This window comes from Rhinolophus sinicus, chromosome 6 (assembly GCF_057876585.1).
Source record: "Rhinolophus sinicus isolate RSI-liver-muscle chromosome 6, RSI-T2T, whole genome shotgun sequence".
Classification (NCBI taxonomy): domain Eukaryota; kingdom Metazoa; phylum Chordata; class Mammalia; order Chiroptera; family Rhinolophidae; genus Rhinolophus; species Rhinolophus sinicus.
Window position 1 is genome coordinate 25,411,563 of NC_142506.1, and position 23,834 is coordinate 25,435,396.

The following is a 23,834-nucleotide window of genomic DNA, read 5'->3' on the forward strand; positions in this document are numbered from 1 at the left end:
TAACAAGACCTACTGGTGACTCTGGTAATTATAATTTTCAAGTAGATGACTATAAAACAACATTTTGTGACATCTACAACAACGCTAAAGTGACCTGAAAATATCTGTGAATTCTACTGGGGACAAAGTCACAAGTCTGCCTGGTGCTACTCTATAGTTTGCTGCTTGTAGTGTTAATTGAAAAAAGACAGTTAGATTTCACTTAGAATGTTTTCTATCAAAATTCACAGACCCTTTAGAACTTATAGTTCTCCCCACTCCAAAGTTCAATATTCTGTACAATGTAGGAAGACTAGGCAGATGTCTTTTAATCTTTGCTTTAAATACCTCCACAGAGGCATTTCACAAATTATGAGTAACTGCACAATGCCCTGTAGAATAGTTTTCATAATAGTAAGGTTCTTCAGACTTTTGAGCTAAAAGTAGCCACTTTGTTATTAATGCCTAATAGCTCTGATTTGGTCTTTTGAAATAATAAGCAAGCCTGCCTCCTCTTCAATTTCATAGCCTTTGAGATACTGAAAATAGCTATCAAATTTTAACATAACATTTTCTACTCTAATAAATGGATCTAATTCCTTAAACGTATACAAGGACAGGATTTTTACACTTATTTTCTAAACTTCACATATCCCTCCCTAAAATGTAGGGCTGAATCCCTAGCACTTGGGCAGATATTCAACATATATTTTTGGAAGAGGAACAGACCACTGTAGAATACTGTTAAACAACTTTATTTAATATACTATGATTTATATTTTTTAAAAACCTAAAATGTAATTATGTTTTAACAGTTGAAAAACAATGTTTAATCATTAATATCTATTAACGAAGTTCCTAATCTTTTATTTTATGATGCAAATCATAATAATTTTACACTCATCCTGCTGTCTCTGGTAGTTACTATATCTAAGAGTTTTGTATCACATATAAATACATTTAGCACAGATAATTAAATAAGATATACTAACAATATTAATGAATATTTATGAATACTTATTATATTTAAGTGTATTATATGGACTATTTCATTTAATTTAAAAATTACTCATATTAAGTATATATACTATTACCTCAATTTTTAAGGAAACTTATGCTTAGCCAATTTCTCTAACTCGCCCAGTGGGCAAGATGAAGCTGAGATGCAAAACCATGTTGCCAACAAATGAACTAGTAAGCTTGACTATACACCTTCCCTTTCAAGTATTCTTTTGAATAATTTATACACATTTATTTCTGTGAAGGGAAAAGAAAAGCCAATGCAGAGCCATAGAAAGGCCGCCCTGAAAGTAGGTACAAAGCTATCAAGAAATTGTGTTTATGACTCTTCAGTTACCACCAAATCCAGCTGACAGCATTATCTACTATGTGACCTTATGATTCATCAAAACTATTATCACAGTACATTGTCAAATGCCTTCCTTAAATGAATATATACCTCAGGGAACAACATGATCTCTGAGGTTCCCTCAAAGTCTCAAACTATACGTACAACTCAGTATCTATAGGAATCCCAATTTATCAATATAATCCTGTTAGAAAGAATATGCAGCTTAGCAAATGCTTGAAGTATAGCACAAAAGAGTACATTTCCTTTAAAAGAGATCAAAGTTGTTCAGGGAAAGCCCCATCAGACCTCATTACAGCTTACATACCATGTTTCCTCGAAAGTGAGACCTAGCAGGGCAATCAGCTCTAATGCGTCTTTTGGAGCAAAAATTAATATAAGCCCCGGTCTTATTTTACTATAATATAAGACTAGGTATACCATACCATTACCATTACCATTACCATTACCATTACTATACCATACCATATCATACCATATCTTAATTTTTTTCCAAAAGACTCATTAGAGCTGATTGTCAGGCTAGGTCTTATTTTTGGGGAAACATGGTACATGTACATTAAATAAAGTATCAGTATCTCCAGGCAGCTGGTTTTGACTGCTGTTTATAGATTCTGATTCTTAATGCTGTGATTTCAAAGCTCGTTTGAATGCTTTCTGAAGCGTCTTTGTGCAATTTTGTTTTAGCTACTAGGGATGAAAAGGTCCCTTAAAAATACAGAAGTATAAACATCTACTTATCAAGCCTCAATTATTGCCCCAAATATTCAAGTGTGCAAAAGCAAAGCATCACCAGGACAAGTGATCCAAAAAGGCTGACTTATGGTCCTCTTTTATTGTATAATATAATTAAATATTATACAATATGATTTGTATAGTATTATAAGTCATTACCATAAACTAATAGCAACTCCAAACTCTCCATTTCCCATTTTGCCTTGGCTTTATTGTGGTTTTGCCCCTGTGAGACTGAAAATATGTAGAAATGCTATCTGGCAACATATATAGGTAAGACACACGAAGTTTGAGGAGGATAAGCATACAGGCCAATAAATATTAACATTTATATTTATTTCATACAACATATGCATTGTATATTTTACAAGAAAATATTTACTTTTAAAGTAAATGTTATGCTGCTGCATTCGATGCCATAGATACGATGGGTGCCAATTACCACTTGTAAATTATTATGTTTAACCACCTCCATCAGAATTCATTTATATTATACTTAAGACCAAGAATTTGAGGCTTTTCAAACCAACACACAGAATAAAATAAGACACAAATAAAAAATAAAGACATGAGAGTGAAGAAAAAATAAAATGCAATTGTACTTGTAAATGTTGTATTAGGGACTTTGGATCTGGCTCAGAGCTTTTTAGCAACCAGGTTAAAAAGCAAAGCAGGATCCATTTTTAAATCCTAATTGTGGAAATGATGCTCTCATTCAGAATCTAGGAAGAAAACTCTCACCCAGTAATTTAACCATGTCTTATATGTAATGTTACAAATACGGGGATTTCTTCTACATATAGAATTGCTTTCCTAAAATTTATATAAATACAAAGTCCCATTTTAAGTTCTATTTTTATCACATGCTAACCATAACATTTTGTTCTGAGAATATAAGATCAAGGTACGATTACAGATAGCATCATCACTTAAAAAGTATATTAAAAAATTAATATACATATTAAAAAATAATAATTCCCTTATAAATAGTTGATATTTAAGTTTAAAAGCACCAAAGCTAAATTATATTATATAAAATATATAATCTATGTATTATTTATATATGATATTTATAGTTATTTAACTTTACTATATGTAATATATAAGCATGTTTATTATAATAAAGCACTATAGCCCTATTTATTATAATAAAGCACACATATATTTATATATTAAAATTTAGGTTTAAAAGCATGAAAGTTAAAATTATAGTTTATCTATTTATTATATAGAACAGATAAGCTATATTTTACATATTATATATTTTAGTGATTTTAAACTTATTTTTAGTATTTTTAAACTTATAGTATATACATATAGAGAGAAAGGAAGAAAAGGAGGGAGAAGGGAAAGAGAGTGGGGAGTCATATTTGTGACTAGTTTAAGGATGGCATACATGAGAACAATTCTTAAAGCATATGCAATTATTTAACCTCTTCAAACTATCGTGATATTTTTAACAAAATTTTTAAAATGTCTTACACGTCTGCTATTATTTGCAATTAATATCTGTTTTCAGGTATACAGGCATACAACTTCAATATGTCAATGAATTATGTGATTATTATGATTAAAATAGAGGGAGGTTTATTTTACTAGATTTCACAAAAATTCTCAAGCTTCCCCTAACCTCTGTAGGAAATTAACCTCACTCTTCTATATATCTTCTCATCGATAAGTAAAAAAAATATATTCATTGAATGTCTTTTAAAAAAAAAACTTAATTGATGAGAGTTAGAAAACTTAATGTTCCCTTTTTCTTAGAAAATAAGGGAGGTTAAATTCTGTAATTCTCTTGTAATTTTTAACAGGCAATGTATGGGTTGATTGGGTCACCCACGAAGACATACTGATGTCCTAATCCACAGTACCTCATAATGTGACCTTATTTGAAAATAAGGTTTTTACTGATGAAATTCGTTAAGCTGAGGTCATAGACGGGAGCAGGGCAGACTCTTAATCCAATATAACCAGTTTCCTCATTTGAAAAGGAGCCCACTATATGAAGATACAAATCCACAGGGAGAAGACAGCCATACGACTACACAGGCAGAAACTGGAGTAATCCGACAAGCCAAGGAACACCAAGGATTGCTGGCGAACACCCAACTCTAAAAGAGGCAGGACGGATTCTCTCCAACAAGGAGCATGGCACTTGCCAATAGCTGTATTCCTGGCTTCTAGCCTGCAGAAACGTGACATAAACTTCTGGTTTAAACACAGCCATTTTGTGACCCTTTGTTATGGCAGCCCTAGGAAACTAATACAGGGAACTAATAATTGTTTAAGTTGTGTAAACAGAAGAATAATAACATATTAAAAAGTCCAGAGAATCCTAAATATTGAAAGTAGAGGAGGAAAAGGGAAAGCAATGCTTTTTGCTCACCTTTTAATCATTTTAAACAATACTTCTGAATTATCTGCTGTACTTTCATTTTTCGCTTTGGTCAAGCAGAAACTTCCTATGTATTACTTCCAGATAGTTCTTTATTACAAACTTTCTAGTTTCTACGATTTATGGTATTTTAGTTTTAGATCGTATGTCTCAGTCACAGAAAATCTGTACTGCTAGTCTTCACCATTTCATCCATCAGGTCAAAAAAGGGGTTAAGAACCTAACGCAAACTAGACATAAATGCCAGGGTTTAAATCCAGCTCTAACCACTCATTAACTATGTGACCTTGTGTAAATCATTCATTTTACTCTCTATGCCTTAGCCCCCCCATTAATAAGTGCCTAGTAAACACTTTTTAAGTATTATAGTAACTGCAGCAGTATAATCATAGCCAATGTTTAAGAAGCTTTTCGTACTCCTAAGCTCTATTCCTACTTTACATATTTTCTTCCTGTAAGACCGGCTAGGCTTTCCATAGGATCTCTTAAAATTAATTTTTTTCAAAACTATATTTGCGTACTACTGTGTATCCAATCCAATTGCTACAAGTTCTCTGATTTTCTTATAATCTTTCAGATTTATTAGAGTATATTAAAGACTGTTTTATATTAAAGAGATAACTATCTGAATATACTATCATTCAGTGAAGTATATTAATATAAACATAAATAAAAACTATTTAAATTATTTCATTTTTCACCTTTAAACATTTTTCCTCTGAATTTCATCCTAATTATGTCACACAGGTAGTTTTAGCCTACAACTGCATTAGCAAAATGAGTAAATTTAAGGTGCAAAGAGGAGAAACCAAAGGAGGTAGACAAACAAAGGTTCCTAGCTATAAAAGGATGTTAGATTTAAAGATTATAAAAAGATAATGCAAAGTGACAACTATTGCTACACTCACAAGGATTAAATATTACTTATTTCTTTGAGTCCAATTATTTATTGAGCAATAGTTTCTGAGGTATTAATTTCCAGCTATAAATTGGTAATGAAGAACATGGGCTCTGGACCCAGACCACCAGGGTGGAATCCTAACTTGGCTATTAGTTAATTGAGTGGCCTTAGACACACGTTATTTATCCTTTCTCCCTTAGTTTCCTCATCTATAAAATAAATACCGTATTGGTCAGGTACTGAAAGAAACAGATGGCACAACAAACAGTGATTTTAAGAGTTTAATAATGGAACTATTTACAAAGGTATACAGTGTAAAATGAAAATCCAGGTGAACAACAACAGAGGCTTAATTATCACCTGTAGACTTAAAGAGATAGGGGGAGAGAAAGATGCCTAAAGCTAGAGACAGAGGGCTCTGTGGAAAGCCCTCTGTCTGAGAAGAGATGAGATGCTGAAGAATGTTGTCACTCTGGGGTGACCTTGTAAGGAGGGGTAGGGAGGGAGCTAGGAGAATAAACATATCCCCCACCCCCTCACCCTCCTATCCTCTTCCACCAATGCTCTCAAAAGACCAAAACCAAAGAAGCACAAGGTCAGGGGAACCCAATGATGTAATCTACTGCCCAAAGGAGGAAACAAAAGGGTGAAGAATGGGTCTAGAGGGGATAGCAAAGATAGCTAGGCCCCGTGCTTATTTCTTAAGTTTGAGGTTAGGAATAAATGATAATGCTTTTAAAGAGCTTAGAGTTGTATAAGACACATAGTAAATTTTAGCTATTTTTTTATTTACTCTCACTTTGGTTCTATGTCCTTCTATGTTTCTTTGTCAGTATGTGTTTTACCCTGAAATTCTCAAAGATATTATTTTTATGTGAAAATAAGTTATTCAAAAGGCTGCTGAGATCCTTTATGCTACCAAAGATAGGAACATAATATTATAGCCTCATAAGTAAGCCAAAACAAAGTTGAACATTCAAAGGAAACCTATCGGTGATTATTAGAAATATAAACAATTTCTGGGGAAACATATAATAATTATACTAGTAAACATTAATTAATACAAATATGAATTATATCTAATAAAACATAAGATCTTTGCTTCTAAGGGACTTATAAATAGAATGGGAGACATAAACCCAATTATTACAATATTGAGATATAAGCATTTCTATATGTTATATAGGAATATTATCTTGGGATCTAGTAATGACTGTTTCTGTATGTAAAAAAACAACTCAAGTTTGTATTTGTTCACAAGAATTACTTCTAACTATTGCCCACAATCAGATAGCAGGTGAGGGCTATCATCTAGGTAAAGAGAACTTCAAGAATTCTTAAATTTCTTACCCTTTTTCTGGAACGATCTCAGGGAGAAACAATTTATTCATGACTGGTCATATTAGAGGATACTTTTGGGCCCATCTTCAATAGCAGGTTAAAAAGTCATTCATATGGCTTTATTATTCTCTTCCCCTCTTTCACCAACATGACAAAAGTGAGGAAAAGAGCATTTTAAAGTAGGAGGAGGCCTGGTCTTGTTGCTCTCTTGAGCTTTAGCACTCTCTTCTCTTTGATCACATGTTTTCAATAAAGCCAGTTGGTAGGCAGATTTGGGGTAAAGCTGAGGGACAGAAAAGGGCCCCACAGATTTCAGTTAGGCAAGATGCTATAATCTAGGCTTCTCAAAATTCTGTGTTAGGGTTTGAAACACAAGCTAAATTAACCTAAGGCTACAAGGCTCTCCTTTGGAACTGCCCCTTATGAGTACATCGCTTTTGAAGTCACATGGGAAAATGCAAGGCCATATTCAAGAAGGTATTCTTGCATCATTTGGTGCAGCAACACCTATCATTAGAATCTCATTTTCATTTTCATCAAAGAGGATAAGTGTAATATATTCCTTTCATGTGCCTACATTCTAAAGTACAATGTATAGTCATTTTTACACAAATAAGATATCCAACTAATAATCACTTGAAAAAGACACCACTTTCCTCCCTCTCTGTCTCTCTGTCTGTCTCTGTCTTTCACATACACACACACACACAAACACACACACACACACACACACACACACAAATGATTTATTACTAGTGTGCCATTTGGTATACTACATTTTCAGTGCAAATTGGGGCAGAAAAGAAAAAGATGTCTCCTAAAGTCAGCAGAGTGACACAGAAGGATCTCCCACAGGAGTCAAGCCATTTAATGGAGGAATAGTCTTTCACAGGTAAATATAATCATTAGGCCAATATGAAAATGGACAATTCTGATTAGCATTAATTTAGGCACAAAAATATAATTCTTTTCAGAAGAGATTTTATTCAAGATTATTAAATAACGTTTGGTTTCTTGAAATTCTTTTTTAAAATGTAACTTACATAGAACATGCATTCCTTAAAAATGCTAAATTAATCCACTATTTATTACTTGGAGTTAATACTTAGAAGAGAGACTAAGATGATAAATTATTTTTTAAAAGGCAATGTGTTAAAAATGAACTCAAGAGTTCTAAGCACTATATAAATATTCATAGAACCTGAAATAAAAATCAAATTGAACATAGACTTACGATACTATTATATTTGTTAGGTAAAACTTCTTCTGTAGTTAATTATATGGTATTTATAAGAGAGAGTTGCTGAAACTTTGGACCAACACCACCACCACTAATAAATCAATTTAAGTTATCTTGTTTAATAAGAATGTTTCACATTAGAAACTGGGATTTACACAGTTAAGTAACAAAATAAAAAGGTAAAATTTTGTTCTAACAATAGTCTGAGTAGGATACAAAAGCATGATGAGATATAACGAGGTGTGATCAAACAATAGGGTAAATGCTGCGGCCGAGTGCCATCCAACGGAAAGGAAGGGATCTTTAATAGGGGAAGCGGCGTGTTGAACCTTAGTAACAGTGTGTGACAACTTTTTACCTGTTCGTTGCAATCGGTGGTTGTGAGCTACAGTGGAGAAGAAGGTGTGTTTTAATGTAAATCATCCTACATCATGATAATAATCTGTGTCACACATCACTTCTGGTATGGCAATTTCTGTCAAATAAAAGCATTACGATGTGTCCTTATCCACTCTATTCACCAGATCTGGCACCGTGCGACTTCTGGCTCTTCCCCAAAGTCAAAATGATTTGGGACATCAAGGCAGCCACAACAGCGCAACTAAAGACACTCACGAAAGAGGACTTACAGAACTCCTTCAGAAAGTGGTCTGATGGGATAAGTTGTGTTCAGAGTGAGGGGGATTAGTGGCAATGTGTCTTTTACTACAACAATTTTTTTTATTTAAACATTCACCATATTATTTGATCACACCTCGTACATATACAATGAGATTTCTTCACAGCTATCTTTGAAAAGTAGGGACACTTACAGCGTTCTTATCAAATTCAGCCTCAGATGATGTTGGTGACAGGGGACTTATGGGGCTTAGAGATGGAGAGCTCTCAACACTGGAGACATATTCAGGATCCGGAACATATAAAACCTGGAAGTAAACATTCACACAAACTGAACTATTAAGAATCAGATGGTGCTTATATCAGCAAGTGCCATTAACAATGACCTTCAGCAATAAAAAGAAAAAAGAAAAATCTTCAGATTAAAAGAACATTTATTACCACAATATGTTAAAAACCCATTTCAATTCAATTTAAAAAGGTTTGATAATATGTACTGTGAGGAATAGGATGGGGAAACAATAATTCTTATATAATGTGGGAGTTCTTAAAGGACAATTTGGCAATAGCTAGCAAAATTTAAAATGCAGATATCCTTTAATGCAATAATGTTACTTTTAGGACTTTATAGATGTATTTGTGTATAAAGGAAACGAGATACGTACAAAAGTGTTCCCTACAGCAATGTTTACAATAGCAAAAGAGTAGAGACAGTCTAAAGCTTACTGTGCCTAGATAAACTGAAATATATCAATACAGTGCAACGCTACACATACGAAAAAGGCTGAAACTGAGCTGTGCTTATCTAAAACATTTTCCAAAATCAAAGTTAAACTTAAAGAAAAGGCTAAAATGTTTCTGAAAGGGGACATAAATTGGTAACTGTGATTGCTTGTGGAAAATGAAACTAGAAGTCTGAGATAGGATAACTTACCTTTAAAGATGTCTGAATTTTTTATCATGTACGTGTACTGCTTTGAATATTTTAAAAAGTGCTTTAAAACTATATTTGAAAAGACAATTCACAATTATTTGCAATGTGTATTAAGAAAAAATCATATGGATGTAAATGACAGTTAATTTTCTCTTCTGGAGCAAATATGATTTGTTCAAAGCATGAATAAAAGTATTCTTAAATTTCCTGTATCATTAGCTATGCTGAAATGAATACTTTCTGTCTTGCTACTTAATACTTCTATACAAAGGCATTAAAAAAAGATACCTGTCCAGTAACAACTGCTCGGGAGAATAACTTATTTAGTTGAACAAGTTCATTTGGCGTTGTATCAAATTTCAGGGCTATACTATTCAACGAATCCCTTGATTCAACCTGTTTAAAAGAAAAAATAGATTATTTTAATCTATTCAAACAGAAAAACTGAATTATTAAGGTTTAATTATCATTAACATGTTTACAAACCAATCTTACATTTGATTAAGAAGTAGTATTTCCATCTTTGGAGATAGGATAACTTGACAAATTTTGTGATTTGTTAGCAAGTGGTCTCAACCTATTATGCTATAGAGTACATGCCATATCATAACACATCACAATTACATGTGAGCCTCTATGGGTTCTAGCAATTTCAAAATATAAAATATAATTTACAAAACATAAACAAGCGATTTTTATTTTACAAAGATTTTAAAACAACGAAATATTTATTCATTTAAATAGTTCCTAAAACACGTAAGTTCTAGAAAAATACTAAATTTATTTTAGCAAAGTACATGCCTGCCAGTTTTAAACTTAAATTGCTATTCCTAATGATCTTTATGTAGATTCTGCCATTTAAATGGATAAATTAGAAAACATTTGAACCAAAGTTGAACAACACCTTTCTGAATCATTAGTATATTTTAATGATCATATTTATAGACATCTTAAATCAGAGGATTTTGCCAATTATCCTGAAAGAAAAAGTCATTTTATCAGTCAATATATTCCTTTGAGTCCTCTACACATAATGCATTATAAGAGCTCTGTAACAAACAAAATTAAGTGCAACGAAGTGGTTTTAGCGCATAAGAGATTTACAATCTAATTGCAAAAATAAGACAAGAAACATTATATAAATGAAACAATGAATATAATAGAAGTTGAGTATAAATACAGCACTATATTTGCTTTAAATTATTCGGGAAAAACTTTATAGACATGCTTTAAAACAAGATATGGAAGAATGGATTTCAAGAATTTGAGAAGCAGATAGAAGGGAGAGAACATTCAAAGTGAAGAAGAGTTTAGAAATGACACATTCGGAGACAGAAAAGTACAAAACACATTTGTGGGGTACTGTCTCTTCCTCCTAAATCATCCATAGTACACTCATGAATTTAGGATTTTAGGAAGGTGAGTAATTAGAGTTACATCTCAAAAAAGAATGAGAATAAACAGGCATTTAGAATTAGGCTACAGAAGACTGAAAGTCAGGAAAAGTTGACATATATATATATATATATAAAATTGGAAAATCAAATCTAAGCCAAATACATGGGTTAATAATCTAGTTCCACTTTTTCCTCTGTGCAAACCTCCCTATTTATACAATGAGATGATATATCACCTACCTTACTGAGATAATTATATGTAAAAGGTTTCTGTAAACAAATTCTATTTTGCAGTAACATCTAAGTTTACAAAGAACTTTCATATTAATTATCACACATTTCATCCTCACAATGATCCCATTAAAAGAGGTGATAAAGGTAATAAAAAACACTAATAGTTATAAAACAAGGAAGTTCTATGGTCCCAGTAGCATCTTAGATTAGTGGTAACAGGTCTAGGATTAATAAACAGGAGAATGGATGCATCAAAGTCAGTGTAATACTACTGCAGTAGATCAAGTTTAAGGTAATAAAAAAGTAAAAAAAAAAGCGATTAAAGTATAAGATTTTCAGTAAGACAAAAGAGAAGACAACTCACGGATTGAATGGTGTTGTGATGATGGTGGCTAGGAGTAGTAGGTCAGGGGAACAAAGTTAATGAGCAACTGATGCTCAGTCCTAAAATTCCAACCTGAAGAAAAGACTAAAGGGAATGGAAATAAGAAAATCAAGCATGGGGCAAGCATGGAGAAAGAATTAGTAAGTTTTGCTATAACTTGTTAAATACGAAGTGATAGCAGGAAATCTAGCAAGGTAGGAATAGAAAAAACAGTGGGTCTCACTCCACATAGTTTATGAGTATAAAGTTCTTAAGCTCTCCAAGTAACAGAATGTAAATGGAAAAGTGAAAAGAAACAAGGGATCACTCACATTTGGAATTAAGAAGAGTAAAATCGCCAGCAAAAAAGATGGAAGATAGTCAAAATGATAGCTAAGAACAACAGGGTAATGAAGCAGAATGATAGCAAAAGGTAGCACAATTAGTTTCAAGAATAAACAGAGTAAAGGAGGAGAGGATATAATCAAAGAAATAATGGCTGACAATGTTCCAGAATTTATGAATGACCTAATTCCTTAGACCGAAGACACACAAAAAAGCAAGATAAATAAAAATTTGTCTGAAACTAGACTTATCATAGTGGCACCGCAGAACTGTAACGACAAGGAAAGTTCAAAAACAAACAAAACAAAACAAAAGAAAAACAAAAAACAGAAATAAAGACTATCTAGAAATGAACAAAAATAAAAAGGCAACAGAGGGACATAAGACAATGGATTACTATTCAAAGTGCTGACAGAAAATAGCAGTCAACCTAATAATTTATCGATAGCTCAACCACCAGGAATGAGTGTGCAATACGACTTTTCAGACACTGCCTGATTATCCATTCACAGATCCTCACTGAAAGAAGGCTCTTTCAGGTGAAAGGTACAGGAATATTAAATTAATAAGGAAGAAGATGATAATGTATAGCATTTTCAAGGTCTACTTTTGATTCCTACTGAAAGTGATTTTACAATTAAAAACAGTATGTGTATGCATATATGTATATATAAGTGTACATACATACAATTTTAACTTTAAAGCTATCTAAAGTACAAGATTAATTTATACTACATTTAGGTGGTCTGGAAATACATTTAAGCTAGGTCATAACTATTTTAGAGTAAACCAATTTTGAGAGTACACTGAAATATTAAAAGTTTTATTTTAAAAGAAATATAGGGATATCTATTTTTTTCCTAAATACAAAAATCATGTTGTATACATATTTTATATAAAGATGTTTTATGAAGATTGTAAAAATTGTAAGAATAGAATATAAGACAGTAATATCTTAGTTTTACAATTATATTTGTTTATTTCTTTTAGGATTTGACATAGGGAATAAACAAAGGATTAAGAAATGAATTTTAAAAAACACTAAACAAAGACCTGCTACAGGATGTTTTATAACTTTTCTGGTCAATATGTGATTATATTCCAAAGGTCATTTATAATATTAAGGAAAAAAAAATAATTAAAGCTTCCATTAACTTTCCCCAAAAAATAATGGTTATTAATTTGAATTTAATTTTGCTACAGATAACACAAGTTTTATAGAATTACAAAAAAATAATGGTAAACTCCTGAATTCAAAACTAACAATTTTGCACAATCACATGATTATATGTATAGATAACATCTTACGCTTCATGTCTATAATCTTGTGCCTTAATAAACACTAATGAATACATCAAATTACATTACCTAGTACTTTACCATTTGAACTTATTTTCTCAATTTCTCAATCACACAGAGAAAGCACAAGCACACTCAATTTAAGTTTATAATATGCTTTAAGAAGAGACTCTTTGGATAGTAAATATAATTCTACTGTAAATGATCTGGTTCCTAACTTTTTAAAAATACTTAAAATCTCAAATTGTCAATCATACAATATGTAAAACTAAAGAGTAACTCAAGGTTTTGATAACTTGTTCAATTTGAAAGATTCATGGAAAATAATCAAGATTCAAACTAAGACTGGACAGTTTCATGATGACAAATGCATAAATTGTTTAAAATTTTTATTTTCTTAATACAGTTATATATTATATTAGAAAAACACAAAATAACGCCAAGTTATGCTGTTAAAATAACTGTTTTATAACAGGTTAACATTATCTAAATAAACGATATTTACATTTAATCAGATAAGCAGCACACCAGACTGAAGATGATTTCTCACTTCACTTTTCCACAGTAACCAAAAATGTGAAAAGCTTACTTCAGGGAGGTATGAGGCTCATTTCAAGAAGACAGAAAGAAGCTCCATTTTCAGAGCTAAAGAATCAGCTATAAATCAGTACAAATAATCTAATGTGAGAGGTTATTCTGGAAGATTAATTTCAATTTATCTTTCAAATATTCTATCTGCCATTTTCATTATCATTAGCACTGTTGGGACTAAAATGAAGATCTTATCTCTAAAAAAGTAAATAGTCGAATAAAAATTATTATAGCACAGGAACTTTGACACCTAATAAATTAGCATGAATATCAAATTAAATTTTTTGGAATAACTATCTTTGTATCACACTTAATTTCTCTTTAAGGAATAAAAATCCTAAAATACAATTAAAAAGTTAAGTATTATTATTAATACAACAGTTATCAAAGTGTAGTATAGATTTCTAATACAAGGCAATTAACAACCCCTGTCTCATTTATAGTATAAATAAAGAATGTCTTACATAAAGACTACTGCAAAGATAAATCAGCTTTTACAAAAGCAAGCAACTTACAGTATACTCAATAGTCCCTTTAGGTTTCTGAAAAGACATTCGTCTCCCATCTTTCTTGTCTAGGGTCTTCTTTTGGCCAGTGTCTGAAAAAAAAAAAAAAAAAAATTAGGCAAAACCCCTATTAAATTCATTTTCCTTTAAGGGTAATGTCAAAGATTGCTAAACAGAGCTCAGTGGGCTGGTATCTACTAGATTCACTAGTAATACAGCTTGTTACCAGGGATTCTTTGCTCTAAATAAAATACAACCAACTCTCAAAAAAAGGAAATGAACATCCTCCCTGCTTGCTGTAGAAACTGACCACCATCAAACACTAATAATTGGAAGTCAATTCAAAATATAACTGTCATCACTAGCACTGCTGGCAATAAAATAAAGATCTTATTTCTAAAAAAGTAAATAGCCTAATAAAAAGGAAGTTAAAAAAACACTAAATTATGGGTCATTTCTTTCAACACATCTAACCCAAGTATAAGTTATATCTGAAGATACATATATATTTATTATTATTAACCAAACCAAGTTATAAAAAATGTAATATTGGTCCTCACAGGAGAAAATGTCTCTATTTGTACAATCAGAATTAAAGATGAAGTTTTCTCTATGGGATTATTTTAAATTATTAAATTCCTATTTACAAACCGTGAATTAAATTAAGTATGCTTTCATATATAAACACACTTTTGTTCATGTGATTTCAGATAAAGTGTCAACTATTTTTCACTTATGAAGACATCTTACTTGAATATATTGTTATTATGAAGATTATGGTATCTGTTTCAGTTTAATTTTGCATTAGTGTTGACTTTCTCATCTATACTTCATGTAACAACAACTGCACTAAACAACAACTGTACCACTATCTAAACAATTTAAAATGATTAAAATCAATCTCTACAGAACTAATTTAAAAACTCAAAACTAAGTAAGACAGCAAACATAGCAAAATGCTATATTTATTCTCAACATTTTATAAGATTAAAACAATAGTTTATAAAAGAAAAAAAAGTTCTACCTAAACCCAAATAATCGAAAAAATACATATTGCATTGGTCTCCCTCTATCCAATCTTGACATTTTGACCACACTAGAGTTTGTTTATATGTACCTAATTAGCTTATTTAGGTGAATGGTTCTAATGAAGCAATGACAATAAATATAATATTAATAATCAAGTTTGAATCCCAAAAGTCAGTTAGCTGTGTAATGCTCAAAAAACTTATCCTAAAACCTTCCTGATCACCCAGGCTAACTAGCGCAAGTCTGTTATTAACCACATAGCATCTTTGTATCTCCTTTATAGCAGGTGGCACAATTTAAGTTTCTTTTTAAATCTCTTCCACTAAACTGTAACCTCCAAAACATCACTGCTGGCTTTGTTCCACAGTGCCTTCTGGAAGCCTAACAAAAGGCCTGACACATGACAAGCATTCAGTTTGAATGAACTATGTGTAAAGCAACAGCTTGAACTGTATCCAGAACTACCACGATTCTTATAAATTGTCATTAATTTTCCATAAAGTGGACAAAGAATTATGGTTTATCCATTACAACTCTAGGAGAAGATATATATACAGGGGGGTACCAAAAAAATGTATACACATAACTTGTATTCCATCTTTTGTTATCAGTATATATTTAGTATTACAATTTTAATACAATGTTTTCCTTTCCTGAAATGTGTATACATTTTTTGGCACCTTCTGTATATGGGGATATAGATCCAATTTTTATATCTGAAATATTTAAAGAACTCTTGAAAACTGAGGGAGGGAAAAAGATGAAAACTCAGATGTCACAAGAGGATGTAAAAATGGACCTTAGCATATAAAAATATGTTCAATCTAACTCATAATTAGAGAAATGCAAATTTAAACTACACTGAGATACCATTTTTCACCTAACAGGCTGGTAAAAACTCAAAAGCTTGACTATATACTTTTTGGCTGTAGAAAAAGAGGCGTTCTTCTACATTAATGGTGGGAATACAAAATGGTAAGCATATATTTAAATCTGATTTTCTTATGAAAAAATAGTAGAACTATTTTAAAATAAAGTTTTAAATAGTAATTTATTTCAATTTCATAAACAGCGTAGGGAGTCAAAAACATCCTACTTTAAAATTTAAACTTAAGCAATACAAAATACAATTACAGATTATTTTTAACTAATAATACATATGCCTCCTTAATTGGCTTTAGGAGTAACCATTAGTCTACACCTACTTTGCCAATTAGTTTTTCATGAAAATCTGTGTTTCATAATATCCCAAGAGTTCATTAAACATTCAATCACAATGAAGTTTTCAATTGCTCTATCATTTTCAAGAGTTCACCATGGAGTGCAGTTCAGAGGGAAAAAACTAATATACCAGCTTTCCACAGTTTAAAACTTGAAATGAATTAAAACTATTCACTTTAATAATTTAAAATTATAAAGCATTTTGTAATAATTTTTATCTATTATAGTTCTAAACTTTAATAAGCAATATTAAAACACTTATTCATAAATACAAGTACCAGAGCACAATGAAATAAACTGATCATTCGCTTCTATCAATACGAAAATACAATCATGTACTCACAATATTTCAGAGTTAAATAAAAGTGACCACAGTTGTTACCTATTGCAAACTATTATTGGGTAACTTTGTAGTAATATAATGCATTTTTAAAGACAGTTGTCAACAAATATGAATCTAAACTGGGAGTACAGAGAGAAGTCCTATTCTTCTTCCTCAGAAAATTTATTACAGTTTAGAAATACATATTGGCGATTTATTTAATGATCAAAGTAATAGTTCAACTTTATCAAGTGCCTAGTATATGCCAGATACTGTTCTAAGTACTTCACACATTTATTATCTAATTCATCAACCCTATAAAACAAGTATTATTAGCCCCATTTTACAACTGATGAAACTGAGGCACATTTTTGTTTATCATAATTGGGGGAGTACTACTGGCATCTAGTGAGTACAGACCATGGATGCTGGTAAACATCATGTACTAAACAATGCAATCAAAGTCCCCCAACAACAAAGAATTATCTGACCCAAAATGTCAATCCTGTCAAGTTGGGGAACCCTGCTAGGTGTATACCTAGCACTTGACATGCCTGGCAGACAGTAGATATTCAATAAATATTTGGCAGATAAACGAATGAATGTGTAAGACTTTCCCTGAGATACAATTATTTTGGTATAGGGGAAAGAGCAAGGGGAGTTAGAATTTACTCCATCATCATCAGAATCAGAAACTTAGTATGTGTCATCTAAAGCAATAAATTTCCACCTAAATGGATTCCTACAAGTCTTGATAGTCCGTGTTTTAATAATTTGGTCAAAAATATTTTATGACTTCTCTAATTTCTTATTTTGCTATTTAGAGAATATTGCTTAATTTGCCACATATGACAACTTTTAAAATTTATCTTTCGGTTATTGATTTCTAGCTTAATTGCACTGTGTTGAAAGAAAATGAAATAGTTGAAACCTTTGAAATTTGTTGAAACTTAATTTATGATCACATGTAAATTTAGTAAATGTTCCATATGTGCTTGAAAAGAACATATATTCTATACTGTAGCGTAGTGTCATGTGTTTATGTGCTAGTATGTGTATGCATAGACGCACACATATTTATTTACCTCTATATGCATGAGGTCAAGTTTGCTGATTGTGTTGTTCAAATCTTTCATATCCATATTGGTTGTATTGTTATTCTTCAAATCTCTGATAGAGGTTATTAAAATCCCCCACTACGATTGTGAGTTTTTTGGTTCCTTCTAAGTGTCTCTCTGCTTTCTGTATTTTGAGACCATGATACTAAGTTCATACAAATTAAGAATTGTTGTATCTTCCTGGTAAATTGAACATCTCCTCAGAATACTTTATGTCTTAAAGTCTGCTCTGTCACATATTAACATAATTATACCAACTTTCTTTCCATTAGTGTTTGCTTTTCCTTTTTACTTTCAACCTTTTTTTAATCCTTCTTCTTTAATGTGTCTCTAAAGCAAGACCTTTTTAATCTATTCTATTTTCTATTCATCTGCCTGCTGTTACTCTCCTTTCTTGTTTTCTCTTGAATTGAATATTATTTATTAATTTCCTGCTTTCCTCTCATGTATTTGGAAGTTACACATTCTTTATCAATTCTGTTGTGGTCATCCCAGAGATTACAGCTTGAATTACTGACTCATCTCAGTCTAATATTAAGTAGTACTTTTATCCTTTCCCTGGACAATAATACAAAGATACTGAAAATTGTGCTTTAAACCGAAAGAGACTCAAAGATAGAGAAAAAAACTGAGAGTGGCTAGATGGAAGGGGGGTAAGGGATGGGGGAGACCGTGAAGGGATTAGAAAGTACAAATTGTTAGTCACAAAATAGTCATGGGTACATGTAATAGAGTGTGGGGAATATAATCAATAATGTTGTAAAGATTATGTAGGGTGCCAGATAGGTACTGAACTTATGGGGACCACTGCATAGACTGTAGATGCCTGACCACTATGCTGTGCAACTGAAGCTGGTATAGAATAATATTAAATGTCAACTATAATTAAATATATATACCGGGGTGCCAAAAAAATCTATACGCATTTTAAGAGATGTTATCTATGCATTACTTTTGGAAGTTGAATTGAATTACGGTAGCAATGTGTACTATGATGTTCACTTAAAAGATTGTAATTGCAGAAGTCAAACGTGACTTGCATTCATCTTTTGTTATCAGCATATATTGGGTATTACAATGTGTATACATTTTTTTGGCACTCCTTGTATATATATTCATGGGATGTAAAGTACAACATAGGGAATATACTGGCTAGATGGAAGGGGGTTAAGGGATGGGGGAGACTGTGTAATAGCTATGTATTGTAATAGCTATGTACGAAGTCAGACGGGTAGAAGACTTGGGGGGGTTCACTTTTGAGGGCTGTAAATATCTAATCATTATGTTGTTTTGTACACCTGAATCTAATTAATTAATCAATTAAATTAAAAAACAGAAAACTGTGTGTCTTTGCCAAGATCTACATGCAACTATTATTACATAATTACATGTATGTGTATAAAACACTATAAGACATTATTTTTATAGACAGTGAACATTTATTTAGTTTTGTCCCCATATTTATCATTTCTATGGCATCTTTGGGTAATTTCATAGGGCAGAATTCTAGACTGGTAGGTATTTTCCCCTGAATTTTACTGCCCAGTGTTTCAGTTGGGAAATCAACTGTCAGTGTTATTGCTACCCCATTCATTATTTATTCTGATTGCCTTTAAGATTTTTCATCTTCGGTGGGATTTGTATTGATTCCACTAGGGGTTTATAATGATGCTTGGATCTGTGAATTAAAGCTTTGAAGTTTTCAGTCATTCTATCATTAAACAATGCTTCTGGGCCATTCTCCCTCTCGTCTCCTTTGGGGGCTCAAGTATACATACCTTAGAATTTCTCATTGTATCTTGTACTAAGCTTACCCTTTCTTATATTTTCCATTCTTTTGTCTCTCTTTATTCTGGATATTTCCTTCCGACTTATGTTTCAATTCACTAATTCTCTCTTCTGTGGTGGCTAATTTGCAGTTAAATTCATCCACAAAGGTCCTAATTTGGAGGATTACATATTTCAGTACTAGAATATCCATTTTTCTTTTATATAATTTGTATATTCGTACAAAATTAACTCAAAATTCTCAACACAGCTACTTTAAATCTGATAACTATATACCCAGAGTTCCTGTGGGTCTGTTTGTAATCTCTGTTGTTTCTGATGTCTTGTCATATGTCTAATTATATTTTGTGTAACGGATACTATATGTGTAGACAGAATTTGCCACATAGAAAGTAATGTTTATCCAGAAAATATTAACGCTTGCTTCTGCCAAATACCCAAGGACACTACCAATACCAGATCTTGTTAATGAAGTTACAGGAATGAAAACTTGAGGCTGAGCTACCATTCTACAAGAGCCTAACTACTTCAGTTTTTCTGAACCCTAGGGTATAGGATTTTGGAGTCCTACTTAAGAAGAGTTCACCCCTCTCCTGTCTTAAGTCTTGAACTCTGTCCCTGTCCTCTTATATCCATAGTTGTTAAAAGCACCCTTTTATCTCTCAGTTGCTGCTTCTGAAATCAACATCTCTCCCAGGGAAAGAACAATTCTACACTGGAGCCATTCCTTCCTTATTCTCTGTTCTCATTCAGATCCAAATCTAGTCATATCAACTAGCTTTCTGAAACCCTCAATAAAAATGTTTTGTTTTGGCCCACCTTTTTAAATTGTTCTCAGTAGAACAATCTGAATGATCTAGCTTGCTATTACCAGACACCGTAGCTCCAAAATATTTTTAAGCAGAGAATTGATAAAGCAGTATCAAAAATTTACAGTAAAGATCACTTTTGGTAATATAATAGGAAAGGCAAACTGTAGAAAGAAAGCCTGGAAACCAAGAATGAAAACTGTGAAATCCAGTTTTAATATACTAAAAGATCCACGTTATAATTGACTAGGATAGTTTTGGTAGCAGCTGACAAAAAAAATACTGATCTGGGAGTCAATATTTTCAAACACAATATAGATTTTAAAACTTTAAAAGTATCTTCTAAACTAAAAAAGATACACTGATTACAGCTTTTCTAATTAACTGGCTCCCCTTCAGTGAGGTAGCGTAGAAAAAAAAGCCTGTAATTTCAACCTTTCACTTGCTATTGACTCCTTATCCATAAGCAAAACAAACATGAAAAAACACTCCATTTTTCTTCAACTTTGTAAACATCCTTCTCTGCTTATTTTTTTGAACTTTTGGAAATAAGAGTCTACTTTCACTGTTTTGACCCCATCACCTCCTATTGATCCCATAATGCACTGCGCTGGTTTCTCTCTTCCTAGTTCACTAAATATACTTTGGCAGAGGAGAATAAGCTAAGTGGCTTTATCAATTTTGTTTTATTTGATCTTGGTGAAGCATCCAATTAATTCCTTCTCAATGCTCATCTTTCCTTGTATTTGGTAATATCTCATAAACCTATTGATCGCCTATCCATTAGTTGTTCCCCTTTAGTGCCCCTTTCCTCTATAGCCAAGGATTTTATTTATTTGTGTGCTTGCTTCTCAGTGGAAAGGCCCACGATATAAAGTGCCATAGAGCCTTGCACATAAAGCTGTGTTCCAAGGACCAGCAGCATTGGCAGCACTTGGCAGCTTCTTGTGAATGCAGACTCTCAGGCTTCACTCCAGAACTACTGAGTCACGATTGATTTGCATGCACAAAAAATCTGAAAAGCACCATTAATAGAGCTTTTGAAAGGATCAAACTTGCAGACTGAAAGACTGACAAAAGAAATGGACTTCTCTATACTATTCCCTACTTGCGACAGTAACACTAGTGATTTTCAAACCGGCCAAACTAACATAACTGCTTTCTATAGCAGTCATTGTGATAGACTACATTACTGTTACAAATATCCTGTATTCCCCCCTGAGGAAGAACATAAAATATACAGCACCATCCGATTAATGTCAGACATGTCCATGTGACGTGCTTTCCCAATGAAACATGAACAGAAATGATGAGGCTTCCAGGTAGAACTGTTAAAACCCAACGTTATACGTCCTAGTTCTTTTTTCCCTCTAGCTCAAGACTAGGGCTGTTCCATGTAGTATAGTGGTTTATCCAATGACATGGATCCTAGAAAAGACATGTGATACCTAAAAGAGTATTACACATACACACACACATGCACACAAATCTGGTCATTCTCTTTTCCGCTCCTGGTTAAATTCTAGTGCCTGGAAAATAAAGGAAGAGTTCTTTAGGTACTCATGCATAAAAAGTAAGTCATACTAGGGGAAAGAATAAACAGTCTTGCTTTCTTAAAACTTCTTTACTAAACCATTATTAAATGTCACAAAGCTGAAATTGTGCCTACTGTATCAAAATAAAAAACTTTAGGAATGAAGAAGACATGACAAAAGGACAGGGGAGCACTGAACAATAAGAACTTATAAAAATGTAGTTGAAAACTATCTGAATGTTACAAATATGAAAAATGTAAACATAATATGAGTAAATATCAGGAGATGGGGAGAAGAAATCTAACATCTCAGAGAGTGAAATATATCCAACCTAAAACTGAAGCAAGAATATTACAATAATACCAACTTCTTAATATTTTTTTCAGAATCTGCATAACCTTAGACACGTTTTAGGAAATACTTTGTAATGGCAAATGAATATCTTTCAGTCACTCCTTCCTTCCAATGATCTGTCCATTATTCCATATGTGTATATACATAGAATAAATCTTGGCAGTATTGCCTACCCTAATATTAATAACATCTCTGGATGGTTGGGCTGGAGGTGGCTTTTAAACTTTAATCTCTAAAATGTATGACTTCTTTATTGTTAGCATACATCAGTTTTACCAAAAAATTGCATATGCTTATATATATATATATACACACACACACACACACACACACACATATATTTCTTATTTAAAAACTAAAAGCAAATACATCAAGATATTTTCTTCAGCATGTCTCTCTCAAGCAGATCAACAAGGCTTTCCTTTCAGGAGCTTTTCACTGTCACCTCAATTTTCGTAAGGTCTCAATCCTATCCAGAAGTTGACATATCATTTAAACACGTACCTCTTTTCTTAAACTGAATCATAAAACAGGTGCATGCCCAAAATACTTGCAAAGGAAAAATCAAAACAAAACAAAATAAGACCTGCTGAACTCATCGAGACTCAGTAATTTGAATAACTGGGAGAAACAATAAAGGAAAATAAAATAGTCAGTGGTTTTTAATCCTCCCTACACATTTGAATCACCTGAGAAACTTAAAACTGGTTGAAGTCCTACATTTAAAGATTTTGATTTAGATATATTTTTTTATTACTGTCAGACCTTCTAGATCTGATGCTAGAGGTGAGGCTTCACATCAGAGTTGAGACCCACTGCTCTACAACACTGCTGTCCAGTGAAACCTTCTGCAATAACAGAACTGTTTCCTACCCGCACTGTCTAATATGGTAGCCACTAGCCTGGTGGGTTTTCAGTACCTGAAATGTGACTTAGAGAAACTGAAAACTGAATTTTTAATTTCACTTTAGTTATTTTAAACTAAAATAGCCACATGTGCTTAGTTGCTACCATACTGGGCAATGAGATACAGAATCTAGAATCCAGATTCCTCAATTCAGCTCCTCACTAGTCACATCTCAAGTGCTCAACAGCCATATTTGACTAGCGGCGACCATACTGACAACACAAGTATAGAACATTTCTATCATTGCAGAAAATTCTATTGAGCAGCATTCTAAAATGTAAAATCTTAACTCTATCATCTAAAATCTAGAGTTTATAATCTAGCACCTACCCCTCAGTTAAGACACATCATCAGATGTGTTGGATTGCTCTGGCCTTGTACATAACTGCTTTTATTAATTTGCATTTTGTTGGTACACCATTACTTTCAAGGACAGTGTAAAAAAATAGCATTTTGAAATTAGAATCTGTATTTACCATAAAGATAGTGAGGATACTTCCTGC

At 32.3% G+C, this 23,834-nt stretch overlaps 1 protein-coding gene across 8 annotated transcripts in view; it reads right to left on the minus strand.

The window, feature by feature from the left end:
* Positions 1–23,834, minus strand: part of OXR1 (oxidation resistance 1) — a 451,782-nt gene that overhangs the window by 47,748 nt on the left and 380,200 nt on the right. For all 8 annotated transcript variants that reach the window (XM_019750593.3, XM_019750589.3, XM_074316799.2 and 5 more), the window contains 3 exons: positions 14,258–14,340; positions 9,801–9,908; positions 8,773–8,886 (listed from right to left, as the gene is read on the minus strand). In XM_019750593.3, the coding sequence (XP_019606152.1) occupies positions 8,773–8,886; positions 9,801–9,908; positions 14,258–14,340 (305 nt within the window). The remainder of the gene's footprint in view (positions 1–8,772; positions 8,887–9,800; positions 9,909–14,257; positions 14,341–23,834) is intronic.